The 17,006-nt window shown below is 41.0% G+C and overlaps 1 protein-coding gene across 1 annotated transcript; it reads right to left on the reverse strand.

Moving 5' to 3' along the window:
• Positions 1-12,970: 12,970 nt before the first annotated feature.
• Positions 12,971-16,399, reverse strand: LOC114166421 (thylakoid ADP,ATP carrier protein, chloroplastic-like). The gene is made up of 10 exons (XM_028051154.1): positions 15,953-16,399; positions 15,801-15,857; positions 14,870-14,932; positions 14,698-14,754; positions 14,530-14,613; positions 14,301-14,369; positions 14,115-14,227; positions 13,853-14,022; positions 13,535-13,613; positions 12,971-13,383 (listed from the first exon to the last, which is right to left on the reverse strand). The coding sequence occupies exons 1-10, from the start codon at positions 16,286-16,288 to the stop codon at positions 13,278-13,280; spliced, it is 1,134 nt and encodes a 377-aa protein (XP_027906955.1). The 5' UTR covers positions 16,289-16,399; the 3' UTR covers positions 12,971-13,277.
• Between the last annotated feature and the right edge of the window lie 607 nt (positions 16,400-17,006).

Genomic DNA, 17,006 nt, shown 5'->3' on the forward strand with positions numbered 1-17,006 from the left:
GTGTGCATGTGAAAGTGCTCCTGCAGAGAACAAATAAGACCAGTTAGGCACAAGTATCACCTTACCCATATCCACTATCTCCTCGGTTGGCTTCTCCCCTTCTTGTATATATCGGCTTGGACCCAAGAGGGGTTACCTGTAGAAGGGAATCCGAAGCTTAAGTCAGCCAAAGCTCTCAAAGTCAAATCAGGTGATTAATGGAGTAATGAATGTGTACCTTTAATTTGTGGGGTCCATGTGTATTTATAGATTATTAATTATGTTTGCCCATTTCGTGGGCTGGGCCCTAGTTTGGGCCATAGGTGGGCCTAGGCCCTTAGTCTCGACTATTGGGGACTCACTGGATATCAGGGGGCTATGATTTCACTGAGTGTCTTAAGGTTGTCGGCATAAACCGACTACTCCCTTTGGCAGTTTGTGTTGCTCATATGTTGTCCTAGGCGGGTTATTCCTCTTAGCGTCTTATGTTACCGATTCAGGCCGGTTAGGCTTAGGTCAGCCCAAGCTGGTTACTTGAATGATTTTGCGTGTAGGTATGGTGATTGTTTTTTATTATTATTTGGTTAAATTGGCTCGGTGTTGTACATCAGTCCCCCAGCCTTTGCCGATATAGGTATGTCGGTCAAGAGTGATATGTGTTGATATGCCAGTGGGACCGGTTAGGTGTGGTACACCAGTCCCCCAGCCTTTAAGTGTGATGAACAGTGTTAAGGCTAAAGGCGGGAAAAGGTTGGTAGCAAGTGAAGGGATGTCAGAGGTCAAATCAAATAGGGGTTTTTGCACCGTCGTTTCTGATACTCATGGCTTTTGAGATGGTTGTGTCGATTGGTATGGGTTGTGATTTTGGCGGGAAGAGGTTTCATCTTTTGGGATTCACACCTATAAATATGGATTTTACGATGTGTGAATGCTTGTTGGTTCATTTGCTAGAATTTCACATTCAGAGATCTTGTGTGCGTTATACCTGTCCGACTAGTTCTTAGTTCCTACCGTCAACTTTTCAGAAAAAAGGTATGTCTAGTAGTGATAGTGTGTCGTTGTCTTCATCCAGTAGTGAAAGTATGAAGTCTGGGGGAGTATAGGTAGACACTTTGAGGAGGAGAGTACTAGTTTTGCGGGCATGGTAGGCAGAATTCCGGTGGAAACGGTAACTGAGGTGCGAGAAGACCCTCTAGAAGAGTTAGCGAAGAGTACCTGGCCGGCCAAGGGAGGCTATGGGTGGGTGGCTGCTGACGTTCGTAATCAATCGTCTTTGTTTCGGTGGTCTCGTCTGTTGAACTCTTGGTTAAATTGTACCCCTGTTATCGCGAAAGGTGTAAATAGGGGTATCGTTGCCTTTGAGCGGGTGAGCGCCATTGACCGCGTATGCCACGGGCAAGAGGGGACGACCGAGAAGTTTTTTTATATGTACATGTGCCATTTCTCCCAGCTGCATGTGAGGTTATCGCTGGAAGACTTTACCATGGGGGTACTGCGTGCGCTGAACGTTGCACCTACACAGTTTCATCCAAACAGTTGGGCCTATATGCAAGCCTTCCGTGTTTTGTGCCAATCACTATACCTACAACCTTCTCCTCATGCATTTTTGTACTTCTATGACACTAGGCCCCGCCAGCCGACTACTTGGTTATCTTTGGTGAGCTGCCCTAGCATCAACAGATTTGACGCATTCTCTCAGTCCTTCAAGCATTTCAAAGACGGACACTTTAAAGTTGTGGTGAAAGAGGAGGTTAGGTCCCATTTCCTTAATGCAGATGGGAGCACAAAGTTCCCGTTTAGCTGGACGGGAAGTCCTTCTCGATATAAGGACATGGGTACCGACGAGTTGTCGGTGGTTGATAAGGAGGTGGTAGAGGTCTTGATGAAGTTCACCGATAAGTTTCCCACTAAGGGTCTAGTTAGAGTTTATAATTCGGTTCACCCGATTATTGATATAGAAGGTATCTGTTTATTACTTAAACTATACTAATGCTTGTAAGTTGACTTAACCGGGTTTTGATGTGTTGTTGTAGGGCACATGGCTCAATCTGGAAAAAAGAACCTGGCACTTTTCCAAGCGTTGAGGAAGGAGATGGCCGCCAAGGCTAAAACAGCCAGGAACACTGATGTTCCCAACTTGCAGGAGTCGCTGGTTAAGGTGCACGTGCACGGCGGTACTAAGAGAAAGGTTTAGTTGCCTGCTCGACCCGGCAAGGGTAAAGATGTAAAGAAGGTCAGGGCGACATTGCTTGGGGCGGGGTCAGCCAGTGGGACAAAAGGGCCAGAGTCCGGTTTGATTGAGTTGCCGAAAACGTCAATTAGGAAAGATATTGCTATTAATCTTCCAGCGACAATCGTCAACTCTATCGACGATATGGAGGCGGATCATCTCGTAAGGGCCATGGTTGAATTTGGAAGCAAGGCATTGATACTGAGTCACCGGGTTGGGTCTTTGTACCGACGAGAAGTGAAGGAGGGAGGTAGGGAAAATGTGGAGGAATTGCAAGGAAAAGTTGATAAGTTTGAGGAGGAGAGGGCCGCTTGGAAGAAGGAGAGGGAGAGTTGGGAGGAGGAGAGGAAAAGGTTGAGAACTTGGAAAGTTCGTTGCTTGGATTCGGAGGGAAAACTTAATAAGAGGATAGCAGACCTAGAGGCTGACTATGATGACTTGAAGGAAAAATATGAGGGTGCTGAGGTTGAACTTGATGATTTGAAGGGTTGTATTATCCAAGAGCATATTAATGGGTTCCAAAAGGGGTTGCGGTAGGCGACCTTCTTTTATAAGGATGTTGATGTTGTTGATTCTAAGTTTGATGTAAATAAAGATGTTGTTGATGGGCAACTCGTTAACGAGGTTGAGAGTAGCCCGGAGGAGGAGGTGGAAAAGGAAGCGGCCGAGGAGGAGAAGGAAACGTCGATTGTCGTGGAAGGTGGCGATGACAAGGCGGAATAGGACTTTCATTTTTTATGATTTGAAATTGTTATTGAGCCTATGTTTGTAATAATTGGTACATTATGTGTGTGGCACTATGTGCATTTCTTTGCTTTTATTTTAATATGATTAATGCTTTAAGTATGCTATTTTGTTTGTCGGATGTCAATAGTATTTATGTTTGGCGAATTCAGTCGTTTGTTAAGGGTGTTCGACCCAGGCAGCTTACTTGTGGTAAGGGTGGGGAACTTAAACGAATTAACCAACAAGTTAAGGGTGTTCGACCCAGGCCGCTTACTTGTGGTAAGGGTGCGGAACTTAAACGAATTAATCAACAAGTTAAGGGTGTTCGACCCAGGCCGCTTACTTGTGGTAAGGGTGGGGAACATAAACGAATTAACCAACAAGTTAAGGGTGTTCGACCCAGGCCGCTTAGTTGTGGTAAGGATGGGGAACTTAAACGAATTAACCAACAAGTTAAAGGTGTTCGACCTAGGTCGCTTACTTGTGGTAAGGGTGGGGAACTTAAACGAATTAACCAACAAGTTAAGGGTGTTCGACCCAGGCTACTTACTTGTGTAAGGGTGGGAAACTTAAATCAATTAACCAACAAGTTAAGGGTGTTCGACCTAGACCGCTTACTTGTGGTAAGGGTTCGAAACTTAAACGAATTAACCAACAAGTTAAGGGTGTTCGACCCAGGCCGCTTATTGTGGTAAGGGTGGGGAACTTAAATGAATATGAGAAGTGAAGTAAAGAATGGTCGTAAAGTTGGGAACCCTTTGTATTATTCATTGAATCTGGGGTGCCTCGTTAAAACCTCCCCCTCCAAAACCCTCCTTAGGGAAAAAAGACCAGGTGAGGAAAAAGAGTACACCCAGGGTTATAAGTGTTTGGTGCGATGCAATATATGTTTTTAACTAAAGTAGAACTTGAGATGGGACACATTCCATGTATTGGGTATTTCTTCCTCAGATAACTGCTCCAGCCGGTATGCTCCTCCCCCAGCGTCTTCACGTATTCGGTATGGGTCATCCTAATTGGCGGAGAACTTGCCATCCTTCTTTCTTGCACTGCTGGCCATTCTCCAAACTAAGTCTCCTTTTGCGAATGATCGTGGGCATAGGTTGGCGTTATATTTCCTGGCGGCTCTTTGTTTGGTAGCTAAGTTGCGTATTTGAGCTTTTTCTCTTAGCTCGGGTAGGAGGTCAAGGTGGGTGGCCATGTTTTGATGATTGTGGGTTGGGTCGTATAGTTCTGGGCGCAGGAGTGGTTCACTAATTTCAACAGGTATCATGGCGTCTGCACCGTATACTAGGCTGAATGGAGACTTGTTCATTGCTGATTGAGGGGTACACCTGTAGGCCCACAACACTTCTACTAGTTCTTCTGGCCATAGGCTTTTGGCGCTGTCCAACCGCTTGCGTAGCTCTAGTAGGATAACCTTGTTTGCTTCCTCAGCCTGTCCGTTGGTCTGTGGGTGTTCAATAGAGCTGGTTATGTGTTTGATGCCTAGACCGGTGTAGAATTTAACGAGTTCTTTATCTATAAACTATCGGCCATTGTCAGTGATGATGGTATGTGGGACACCATATTGGCATATAATATCCTTCCAAACAAACTGTTGGACTTGCTAGGCTGTGATGGTGGTTAGTGGTTTGGCCTCTATCCACTTGGTAAAGTAATCGACGGCTACTATCAAGAATTTTACTTGGTCTTTGCCGGGGGAGAAGGGGCCGAGGATGTTCATTCCCCACTTTGCGAAGGGCCACGGGGATAGGATAGAATGAAGTTGTTCTTGTTTCTGATGAATGAGGTTGCCATGTTTCTGGCATGGTTTGCATTTTTTGACGAAGTCTCGGCAGTCTGCTTCCACAGTCGGCCAGAAGTAACCGGCGCGAAGGATTCTGGTAGTCATGGTGCGTGTGCCGAAATGGTAGCCGCATATGCCTTCGTGTAATTCCTTAATCATGTACTGGGCTTGTTCTGTAGTGACGCATTTGAGAAGCGGTTGGCCATATCTGCGTTTGTAAAGATCATCGCCTATCATGGTATATCTGGCGACCTTAGCCATCCAAGTTTTGTCAGCATCTAGTTGGGGGTTGCCGGTTTGGAGATATTGGATATAAGGGGTGGTCTAGTTGTGGGCTTGGGGATGGGTGAGGTTGTTGGCTGGGGTGTGGGTTAGGTTATGGCAAGTATTTGTGATGGAAGGTGTGGATAGTGTCTGTTGCAATAGGGATCGATGGCGGCTTTTTAATTTGGTGCTGGCTAATTTGGATAGGATGTCGGCTTTGATGTTGTCGGTCCTAAGGATATGTTCGATGCGGACTTGGTCAAAAGCGGATTGAATGACTGCACAAACTAGATGGTAATATTGTAAAAGGGTAGGGTCCTTAACGAAGTCTAGGAGGCATTGGGCTTTTATGGGGCAATGGGGTTCGTAACGAATGTTAAATTCGGATAACTCAACGACCCAAGACGACATCCGTCCTGCCAGGTCTGGTTTTTACAATATCTTCTGGATTGGGTAATCGGTTTTGACAGTGATGTTGTGGTTTTGGAAGTATGGGCGCAGGTGGCGAGCTGCGTTTACCAAAGATAGGGTCAGCTTTTCCACCATTTGGTATTTGGTTTCAGGATCTTGCAACGTTCTGCTGACAAAGTAAACAGGATGCTGCATGCCGCCTACATCCTGAACAAGTGCGGCGCTGATTGTGTGATCGGTGGTTGTGATGTAAACCAGTAAGGGTTGATAAGTATCCAGCTTGTGGAGAATAGGTGGTGAGGTAAGGGTGGTTTTCAGCAGGGTGTTGATAGTGCCATGTAGGGGAGGGTCGGTAGGGGTAACATCGGTGCGAGCCGATTGGGGGTCCTGGTTAGTGGGTTGGGTAGGGTGTCTATCGTGGCGAGAGTCGTGGGGAGGGCGTCTGTGGTCAGATCAAGGAGGGTGATGGGCTCGAGAGGAATGATCATCTCTGCGGATGAAGTAGCGAAAGTGGCCAACACGAACCAGTTCTTCAATTTTATCCTGGAGTGCTTTGGAATCCTCTGTAGTGTGGCCATGGTTGCGGTGGTAGCAACAATATTTGGTCATATCAGCATTGGGGGGAGTGGTCGTCTTGCGCGGTGGCAGGATGAGGTAAGCTTGTAAGGCCTCATCAAGGAGGCGGGATCTGGGGACATTAAGGAGGGTGTATCTAGTAAAGTGGGGTTGGCGGAGCTCTCGTGGTCTGGGATCAGGGCGGGGGGTGGTAGGGTGGGGTTGGCAGTGGTGGCTGCATAGTTATTGCAGAATTTGGTGTGGAGGGTCTGCATTTCCTCCATTCGAACATAGTCGGCAGCACGCAACTTGAGCTCGTGCATAAAGGTAGGTGGGTGGAGGTAGACATTGTTGGCGAAAGGGTCGGGTTAGAGGGTAAGGGCCATACATTGGAGGATCATTTCCTGGTTGAGGTGTGGGGTGCGAAAGGCTGCCTTACTGAAACGATCGATGAATGCCCTGAGTGGCTCACCTTGTTCTTGCCTGATGCCTATGAGGGATATTGTAGTAGTTTGATGTGGGCGGCTGCCAGCGAAATGGGTTGAGAACATGTGTGAGAGGGCGTCGAAACTATCGATTGAGTATGGTGGGAGGGTTGTGAACCATTCGAGAGTGGGGCCTTTGAGGGTGGTGGGAAAGGCTTTGCAGAAGACTGCATCTTGGGAGGTGTATAGGGCAACATGAGTGATGTAGACTTTAAGGTGTTCGTCGGGGTCAGTTTCACCAGTGTAGCGGTCTAGTGTGAAGAGTTCCCACTGGGTGGGAAGGGGGGTGTTGGCGATGAAGTTGATGAAGGGCTGGCGACGTTTGGGTTGGTGTGGTGGTAGTGGATGGGGGGAATTGTATGGTGGACAAGGGTGTGAAAGGTGGAGGTGAAGTTGTGAGGGGGGATGTGGGTCGCAGGGAGGTAGTGTGGGTTATAAGGTGGGGCATGGGTGGTATGTAAGGTGGTAGGTATATTGTAGGGGACCTGGGTGGTGGGGAGGGAAGCAGCAGGGGTAGGGGCCGCGGTGTGCCCTGGTAGGTGGAGGGGAAGTGAGTGGGATGGGTTGAGGGAATGGGTGTTTATTGGGTGGTGGTGAAGGTGTGAGGGGTGGGGTTGTATTCGCTTTCTTCTTTTGTAGGCTGGAAGGTCGAGGACCTTGCAGCTTCAGATGCCTCCTTGGCCTTTCCCTTCTGAGTGGGATCGGCCTCGATCTTTCGCCTAAGGCGAGAGTTTTCCTATCACAGTGCCTCCATCTCATCAGCGTTGCGTTTCTTCAGATCAGCCAGCTCCTGTTGCATTTTGGCTTGACCGTCAAGGATGGTGGCCAGATCTGGGGTGATGTTAGCGGGTCCTGAGGGGCCAGCGTCAACTTGCTTGTTAACTCCAGTTCTACTACGGGTTGAAACCATCTTCAGAGAAAAATGGGTAGTAAGGTATTGTCTCGTGTCCCATGGTGGGCGTCAATTGTTCTTACAGAGAACAAATAAGATCAATTAGGCACAAGTATCACCTTACCTATATCCGTTATCTCCTCGGTTGGCTTTTCCCCTTCTTGTATATATCGACTTGGACCCAGGAGGGGTTACCTGCAGAAGGGACTCCGAAGCTTAAGTCAGCCAAAGCTCTCAAAGTCAAATCAGGTGATTAATGGAGTAATGAATGCGTACCTTTAATTTGTGGGGTCCATGTGTATTTATAGATTATTAATTATGTTTGCCCATTCCGTGGGCTGGGCCCTGGTTTGGGCCATAGGTGGGCCTAGGCCTTGGCCCAGACCCTTAGTCTCGACTATTGGGGGCTCACTAGATATAAGGGGGCTTTGATTTCACTGAGTGTCTTAAGGTTGTCGGCATAAACCGACTACTCCCTTTGGCGGTTTGTGTTGCTCATATGCTGTCCTAGGCGGGTTATTCCTCTTAGCGTCTTATGTTACCGGTTCAGACCGGTTAGGCTTAGGTAAGCCCAGGCCGGTTACTTAAATGATTTTGCGGGTAGGTATGGTGATTGTTTTTTATTATTATTTGGTTAAATTGGCTCGGTGTGGTACAAAAAGCATGTCAGTTTGAAGGTGGACATTGTAATTGTGGTGTTTGCGAGTCACACTGTGTGCGAGAGAAATTTGGAAGAACCCATATGGTCATGCACCGCCTGGCGGCACCTAGACTACCGCCAGGCGACACGTCAAACTAATGGCGTCTGAAGTGGCTTTGTGATTTGCGTTTTGCGAATTTAGCTAGTGATTTTTTTATGAATGGATTAGTTATTAATGGATGTTTTAAATTGAACATGTGAAGAAGTTAATTGTTAGCATCTATAAGGAGGAGTTGTATGAAATCAATTGCATGAAAGAATGAGGGGATTCCTTGTCTGAATGTGTTAAACTGAGTATTTTGGGATGTAATTATGTATTTCATGGGATGTTGAAGTACAAAAGGAGTTAACAAGTGTTAATGGGAAAACGAATAAAAACATGATTACTTGCATAATATTAATTATATGTATGACTTAGATGGTGAAACCGTGAATTGTGATGCTTGGAAATTCTGTCATAGGAAATGGATTTAAGTTTGTTTAGGAATGATTGTATGATAATTTGTGTATGAATGGTTTGGGAGTCCATTAAGGCATATTTAATATGCCAAAAACTAGTAACATTGCGCTATTGGTATGGCGCTTGGCTGCGCGGGGCGAGCCGCCAAGCGGTAGACATCTAAACCAGTGGCAGTGGCCACTGATCTTACTTGGCGCCTGGCGGCGCAAAATGATGTGCCAGGCAGTTTGCTTGAGTTTCGCCCAGCAGCGCTTTGGCAGCGCCAAGAGGATATGGTTGTGGCTGGAAGTTATGTTTGTGATGTTGGGCTTGACGGGCTAAGTCCATAGCTGATCTGGGATGTGCTTGGTTTGAGTCACGAGCGAGGAGTTCGTGTTGGGTGGACCGCATGCGGAACGTGAACGATTTAGTTCACCGAAGGTACTCTTGTTTGGGATGAGTGAGCGAGGGAGTTCATTTCATGCTTAAACTTGAGAATTCTATGAGCGGGGGAGTTCATAGTAGGAAAGGCGGGTATGCATGTCCGGGTCCAGGTCCGAGTGAGGAGTTCGGATGATGGGCGAAGGAGTCCGTGAAGCAGGACTGCGAGCGGGATAGACTCATAGGTTGGACCACGAGCGAGGAGGTTCGTACAGGAAAGTGGGTGTTTATTATAAATAGATGAATAATTATGAGTTTTTGGGTGGGTTTATTTCATATTTATTTTATTATGTGTATAACTCATCCTATTTGTTTGTGTGTGGCGATGATCGGGTAAATTGTGATCCAGGAGCAGCTGGTGTTACAAGTGAGCCAGGAGATGCTTAGTGGCGAAGAGTGGGAGCAAAGTGCATGGGGATTTATAAAGACCTCTTTATTAAATTTTCATGTAATTTAATTGTTGGTTTTTACTGCTTTTGACTTTTGAATTGTAAAGACCGATTATGACTGTTTTGTCTGATACCGCGAACATTATGTTTAAGTTTAAAAACATTTCTTGCGTTCTGGGGAAATGATTTGACAATAAATGAGGTATTTATTTCTTAAGCTTTTTATTTTTATTTTATTTAAGTAATATCCTACCAGGATGTTACACTATACAATGTTTACAATATGGGCAACATATTTCTATCCTCACAAATCTCTAATGCTATGTTCCAACTCAATATTCTCTCCTAAATTTGCTCATCCACTCAATGCCTAAACCTATAGATGAGTTCTCTATTTATGGAAAAATAAAATGACATTCAACACCATCCTTGGGTGCTCAGCTATAAGGTTTCCTTCCTTGGAGAGTTTTCTTGTGGGTAAGCTTCTCATTTTGGTGCTCTATCCTTCTAGATCTAGTTTGACTAAACTTTCCTTCTTTTGAGTTTTCCTCCAAGGCTCAACGCTTCTTTCAGTGCTTAGTTACGAAAGGTGCATTCTAAATCTTCACAAACCGCCACACTCAACACCAATCCTAGAGCTCAATTGTGCTAATTCTTTTCTTAATGCAAAAGCGCTGCATTTTTATCATAAATTCATTTAATTCACAAGTAACTAATTCTCATTACTATGTTTTATACTTTTAAGCTAAAGTGGTCTGATTTACTAAAAGATATATCAATTGGATGCATTTTATATGCCAAAATCATTTGTTAAATTAAGTAATCTAGACACTCATCATTGATCCATAAACACGATTTCTTTGGGTGTCCATGAAGAAATGCATTGTTTATAAGTTATTTGACCTCCTTATTGTGATATACTACAGTTGTGATTATTATTCGAACTATACTAACCTTGACAACTAGACTAAAGGTTTCTTCATAGCTTGATCCAGTTATTTGTTGAAACTATTGCAATTAATCGTGCTTTTCTCCTTTCAATTGTGCCATCTGCTTTGTACTTGGTCTTGAAGACGCATTGGGAGTTAGTGATGTTCTTTTGGCCTTCATATGGTACTAGGAACTAGATTTGATTTGACATGAGGGTTTTGTATTCATTATTTATAACTTCTTTCCATTGTGATCTTGTGAGTGCTTCTTTGATTTTTTATGATTCCTTTTCATCTTTGCAAGTTTCAATTAATCCAACAAATGGTTTCTTTGCCTTGTGAATTTCAGCCTTGCTTGTGGTCATATGATTGTTGAGGGTTGTGCTTGGTTAAGTAATTTTTGATAAATTCTAACAGTTAAGTTAAAAAAAATCGCTTAAAAAAATAAAATTGGTAAGATAATTATTTTAGACTTTAAATAAATATTACTTATTAAATCTAAGGTATTGTCCGCTTTGGAGCCTGAAACTCTGACGATTTTGTCCTTAAAAGATACTTTGAAGGGTGGTAAAAGAAAAAAATATATTTAAATCGTCTTTGTTGTGAGTGCTTCTTTGATTTTTTTTAGGGGTAGCAATGCAGGCCGGCCCGACCCGTTTAGGCCCGGCCCGCATAAGGCCCGCACAATGCGGGCTGGTCCACCCCGCCCCGCATACTTTATGCGGGCTGAAAACACTGGCCCGCCCCGCATACTTCTTGGCCCGCAGGCCGGTCCGCTTTTTTTTTTTATGATAAAACTTTCAATGTTTAAAAATTGGGAAATTTTAAGAAGTTCACAAAATTAAGTAAAGACTTTGGGGAATTAGATGATAAATTGATAATTCAACATTTTCATCATATTCATACTATGACATACACAATGTATTCTTTAAATTTTAGCACATTAAAAATTACATAATACTTGTCTTTTCTAGTTATACAAGAATTTGAAACGTTAAGAGTCCATAAAAGAAGTAATTAATATACACAAGTGAAAGTTTTTTTTTATGTGGGCTTGCGGGCCGGCCCGCGCGGGCTAGCCCGTGCGGGCTGCGGGCCGGGCCCGGGCGGGCCTACGGGCTCACTATCCTGTCCCACCCTGCGTTTTTTCTGCGGGCCTGTAGGCCGGGCCCGCGGGCCAGGCCCTAATTGTCAACTAACGGAAAGGAACCAACTGCAACGAATTTTCGAAAATAGGGACTCAATTGAGTCAAATAAAAATGGGGGGACCTACTTGAGATTTCACTACAAAAATGGGGACCTATGGAATGAGTTAACCTCTTTTTATGATTCCTTTTCATCTTTGCAAGTTTCAATTAATCCAACAAATGGTTTCCTTGCCTTGTGAATTTCAGCCTTGCTTGTGGTCCTATGATTGTTGAGGGTTGTGTTTGGTTAAGTAATTTCTGATAAATTCCAACAGTTAAGTTAAACAAAAATTGCTTAAAAAATAAAATTGGTAAGATAATTATTTTAGACTTTAAATAAATATTACTTATTAAATCTAAGGTATTGTCCGCTTTAGAGTGTGAAACTTTGACAGTTTTGTCCTTAAAATTGTCTTTGACCTCGACTTCTAAAGTGTGAAATTATTGGACCAGACAATAATAATGTTTAAAAATCAAATCATATTGTTTTCAAATTTAAGATACTAAAGCGACTTTTTTTTCCTTAATTTAAAGACAAAAATTAGATTCATTCCCATAAAATTGATCACCAAAGATTTCATCTAGTCTTGTCCCTTGTCTAGAGTTACAAGTAATTAGAAGTAAAAGCTTGTTCGTATTGCGGATGTGATTGGAAATATTACTAAATTTATTTATCCCATTCGCAAGAATCTTAAAAGCATGAGTAGGAGTAGATTAGGTTAGGATCTCATTAGGATAAGCACTTCCCCTAAATTTATTTGGAAAATTCTAGTATTTAAATACATGTTTGGCCCTACCAAAAATTTAACATTAAATTAATGGTTATATATATATATATATATATATATATATATATTTGCTAAAATATCATAAAAAATAATAAAATAATATTTTTTATACTAAATTATAAACTATTATAATATACTAGTAAAAATACTTCAAATTATTTTTATATAATTTTATTGTAATAGTTTTTATTTCTTTTGTAAATAGTTTTACAAAAATATCAATTAAATATAAAAAAATGTTACTTAAAAAATAAAATTAATAAAATAATTATTTTAATTAAAAAAATTATTTAAAGGATAAAATTAGAAAATAAATGTGAATACTAAAAAATAATTTTATATATAAGTATAGATTATATATATTTTTTCATATAAAAAATATTTCACATATAAAATTTTTATTTTTATAATAATTTAAAAACAAAAAACATTTTATTCTTAAATTATTTTTGTCTTTGAATTGCTCATTCGTTGATGGTGTCATCAATACCTTATTTTCTAGATACTATTCTAGGATGAATTTGATGCAAGGCAGTAAATAAAAGACAAAGCCAAGTTATCTATTGTCACTGACAAAAAATTCATTTCACAATGTGTGTTTGGAAACGAATGTCGAAATGCAGTTTGGCAAAATCCCTCTGAAAAAGATACAGCTACAAAAACTTTTAGCAGAAAACAAGTATAGCATTATGTGCTGCAAAATTTCCAACCCTAAGATACAAGATAATGGCTGCTGGTATACACTCATAAATGTTGAAAATTTGGCTATCAAAACAAAAAAGCAATTATCGCAAATTCTAATTGCCGAAGCATTGGTCCTGAAAACTTCAGCAGCAGAAGAAAACATTTGGATTTTCTACTGAATTTTTGGTATGCAATTTCTGCTCTGCGTTTAAAATATACTGATGTCTAATGATTTTGATACAGTTTCCGCTGTGCTTTCATAATATATTAAAAACTTTTAAATATATCAATGTCGGTATATTTTGAAAGCCTAGGAAAGGAACACTAAAAGAAACAGCAGAGAATGTGAACTGAGAAAAGAGTACAACAACATGAATCATTGTCATTGACTATTGAGGTTTCTTTTTGTTGCGGTTTTCCTCGGTAATTGTTTGAAACTCTTTCTCACTGGCTGCAATTAGGCGTTTGGCAATGTCATATGTAGTAAGCCTGATGCTGCAAACATAAACATGGACTGGATCAGGTAATTAATCATAACAATGTGCTTCATGTCACAACAAGAATAGAACTAAGATTCAGCAGAAGGAATTTCATGAGTTGCAGTAAGAAGATTGAAAACTTATTCAAAATAGAAGATCAGAAGCACCTGCTATTTGGTAGGGTTTTCAAAGCATTTGGCACAAATCCCCGATACAAGCCAACAATTCCATCCCTTGCCACAATACCTGCATCAATGAAATAATGAATTTAATAACAGTATAATGAATTTGCCTAACTAACGATGGCATGTAATCCACGCATGAGGTAATGATAATACTGAAGAAGACTTTGACATGCAAAACAATGGTGATTATTTTGATGCAGATAAGAAAAACTCATAAATATGGTTATTATAGTTATATATCTGTCATGTCAGGTGACTATAGCATGCTGATGCTAAAAGGTAAATCCGAGAAGTCCTAACCTGAAATGGCATCTAATACAGTCTTATAAGGTGTGCCCTTCAATTGCATTTGTCTTCGTACTGTGTCCAAAGGATAGCATGTGAGTGTGGCAAGAGATGATGAAATAACAGCAGTGAGTAAAGAAGTTTCAGTTCTCTTCTGATATTTCTCTGGCAATGACTTCTTTAATCTATTGTCCATAGAAGGTCACAATAATTCAATGTCAATATCTTGCTCATATCCAATGTTCTTAAAAGACAAAAAGATTACTAATGAACTCACAAATCAAAAACACAGAAGTTCACTGCAATATATGGAGCAATTGCAATGAGAGAAGGCCCAAGGCCATAGTAAAAAGATGCAAATCCTTCCTCTCTTAGCATGCTCAAGGCAACCTAGAAAAACCACAACATGCTTCATTTACAGAGGAAAATCTTGTGAAAATATTTCACAGACAAGTTTATATACCTCTGACATTGTTCGATAACCAGGTTCAACAGCTAATCGTAACCTTAGGACATCTAACGGGTAAGTGATCTACATATAAGACATATACAACGTTAGATACATATATTGATAATTAAGAAGTTGCTCATAAGTGTTTAAACACAAGGTTTAATCCCTTGGATGAAACAAAACAACATTACAAAACCAGTTGCATATCATACAAGGTTGAGCATCGTAATTAACTACTTACAAAAGTTGATGTCATGCCAGCAAAAGCACCTGCTGCAAGTCTTCCCACAACAGAGAGCTCACCATCCTTTCCCTCGAATATTTTCTATGAATCCAAAGGTATAACTTAGACATCAACATGCAATAATTGGGGTTGTAAGAAATTCATGAAAGATAATTAACAGTTAACCTTGTAAATTTCATAAGCAAAAAGTTGGACAGCACTGTAAGGTATAACTCGAATCACCTGGAATCATTAGAAGTAGAGACACTGAAACAAATGAAAAGACTAGCTAACAGAATAAGAAAATATACATACAGAAATACTAATTACCGATAAATTCGTTCCTAATTATAGAGACCTGGGGGAGATTGCCCTTCCAATAACCCTTAATGCCTTCTTCCTTTCCTATTACAGTTATTGCCTGTAAATCATGACAATGTAAGCCCCAACAAAAATTTCACTGGTATTATTTCAAATAATTCATACATCATAGACACAATTTCAACATTTCCTTTCTAATAAAACAGCTACATTTGAAAATTAGAGTTTCAATGGAAAAGGAGAGAGGAAGACACAGAAAAATTTGAAATCGGATTATACCATTCTGTTCATATTTAACTGAGCTCAAGTAGTTGTAGTATCATAACCACAAGCCTATTCATTAAGATTTTTAAAACAATAAGAATCCTAAAATATTCCAATATCTACAATTATCATGCTTTCAGGAGGAAACAGCCTAAACAAACACCACAAATGAACCAAACATTGACCAAAACAAACAAACAGATCTCATTAAGCATTTACAAAAGCACCAATCACAAAAGTCACACTGTCACACTTTTCAATAATGGACTTCCACTAGTTGATAACTACACAAAATATTTTATCAACGATAGCCAAAGAATAAGCCAGCAACTCCACATTTTGTTGCTCTCAGAATAATCTTTTCACGACTTTTCTTCTCGTTTTCAAATTGGCTTTAGAAAATCTTTTCATGGTTTTGTGTTTCTACTAATAAAATACTCCCTGAACGAGACATGACCCAATTCTACAAAGGTGACATGATACCGAAACTCATTAACAAGAGAAGCACTAATATAAAATTAAAACAAGGATTCATGGTGAACCAAACATATAATTTTAAATTATATCACAAATTCATGCTCCTCATAAAATTCAACAATAGTTACATAAATTAATATTGGTATATGTCTGTATGTATAAGTATAAATACATGTGTGTGTGCATAAACAGAACCAAACACGGAAAAAGTTGCGATTACTCAATACCTCAATGAAACCAATCGCTCTCTTGGCACTTTCTTGTCCAACTCGCACGCCGTGAGTCTGCGAAATGCGCAATGTTGAACTGACCGAACTTTCAGACACTAACTTATCCGCGAAAACGGTGATAGAAGAAAAAAAACAAAACGAATTCGCACCTGCATGAGAAGCTTGATGCGGTCGAGGGGAGCGGTGACGGATTTGGCGGCGGCGCCGGCGATAGCGCCAGCGAAGAACAGAGCGGCGTCTCTAGGCACCAATGCCCCGAACGCGAGCGGGTGCTGCAGAAGCTGAGCCGCCGTCGGCGAGAACTCCCTTTCGAATTTCCTTTCTGCCACTGACATGCTCGCGAAATTACAGCGTGCGCCACTGCCAGGTGCGAGGCGGAGGACGGCGACGCCGTCTCGGAGCGGAGGAACGACGTCGTTGCGGGAGGATTTGAGGTCCGGGATTTTGCGCCACGTCAGCGTGGCTCTCTCCTTGGATTCTACCATGTCGGAAATTTGAAACGTTGTCAAGTGTCGGGATGCAGCGAGGATAAGTTAGTTTGGTCCGAAGGGAGTGAGAGAGAAGTTGGAGCCAATTTAAAGTATGAATGAATGAAAGAAGAAGGTTAAAATATTCCCTTATTTAAAAATGTAATCGTATTTTTATTAATTTCGATTAGGTTTTCACTATTGTAAATTAGTATTAATTAGGTCTTTTTGCAGTTAGCAGAGAACTAATATCGTTAAGTAAGTATCACGTGTCAGCTCCTTATTTTTTGTTTTTTTAAATTTTTTGAATTTTTTTGACTAATACCGTTAAGTAAGTGCCACGTGCCACGTATCATCATTACATTGACTAAAAAATTATTTTTTTTCTAAATTTGGAGAATATGAAATTAAAGTTTTTTAAAAAAATTTGGGACTGAAATCAAATCAAATTAACAAATATGAGGACCAAATTGAGATTCATACAATAATTTGAACTGTCACCATATTAGATTGACACGTGGTACAATACAAACCTGACACGTGGCATAAATATTTTTTTAAAAAAAATTCAAAAAAAAATTCAAAAAAAGAGGAGCTGACACGTGGCACCTACTTAACGTGTTAGTTCTCTGCTAACGGAAAAGACCTAATTGATACTAATTTACAAAAATGAGGACATAATTGAGACTAATAAAAATACGAGGACCAAATTGAAATTTTGCTACAAAAACGAGGA

The sequence above is a fragment of the Vigna unguiculata genome, chromosome 10 (genome assembly GCF_004118075.2).
Source record: "Vigna unguiculata cultivar IT97K-499-35 chromosome 10, ASM411807v1, whole genome shotgun sequence".
In the NCBI taxonomy this organism is placed as follows: domain Eukaryota; kingdom Viridiplantae; phylum Streptophyta; class Magnoliopsida; order Fabales; family Fabaceae; genus Vigna; species Vigna unguiculata.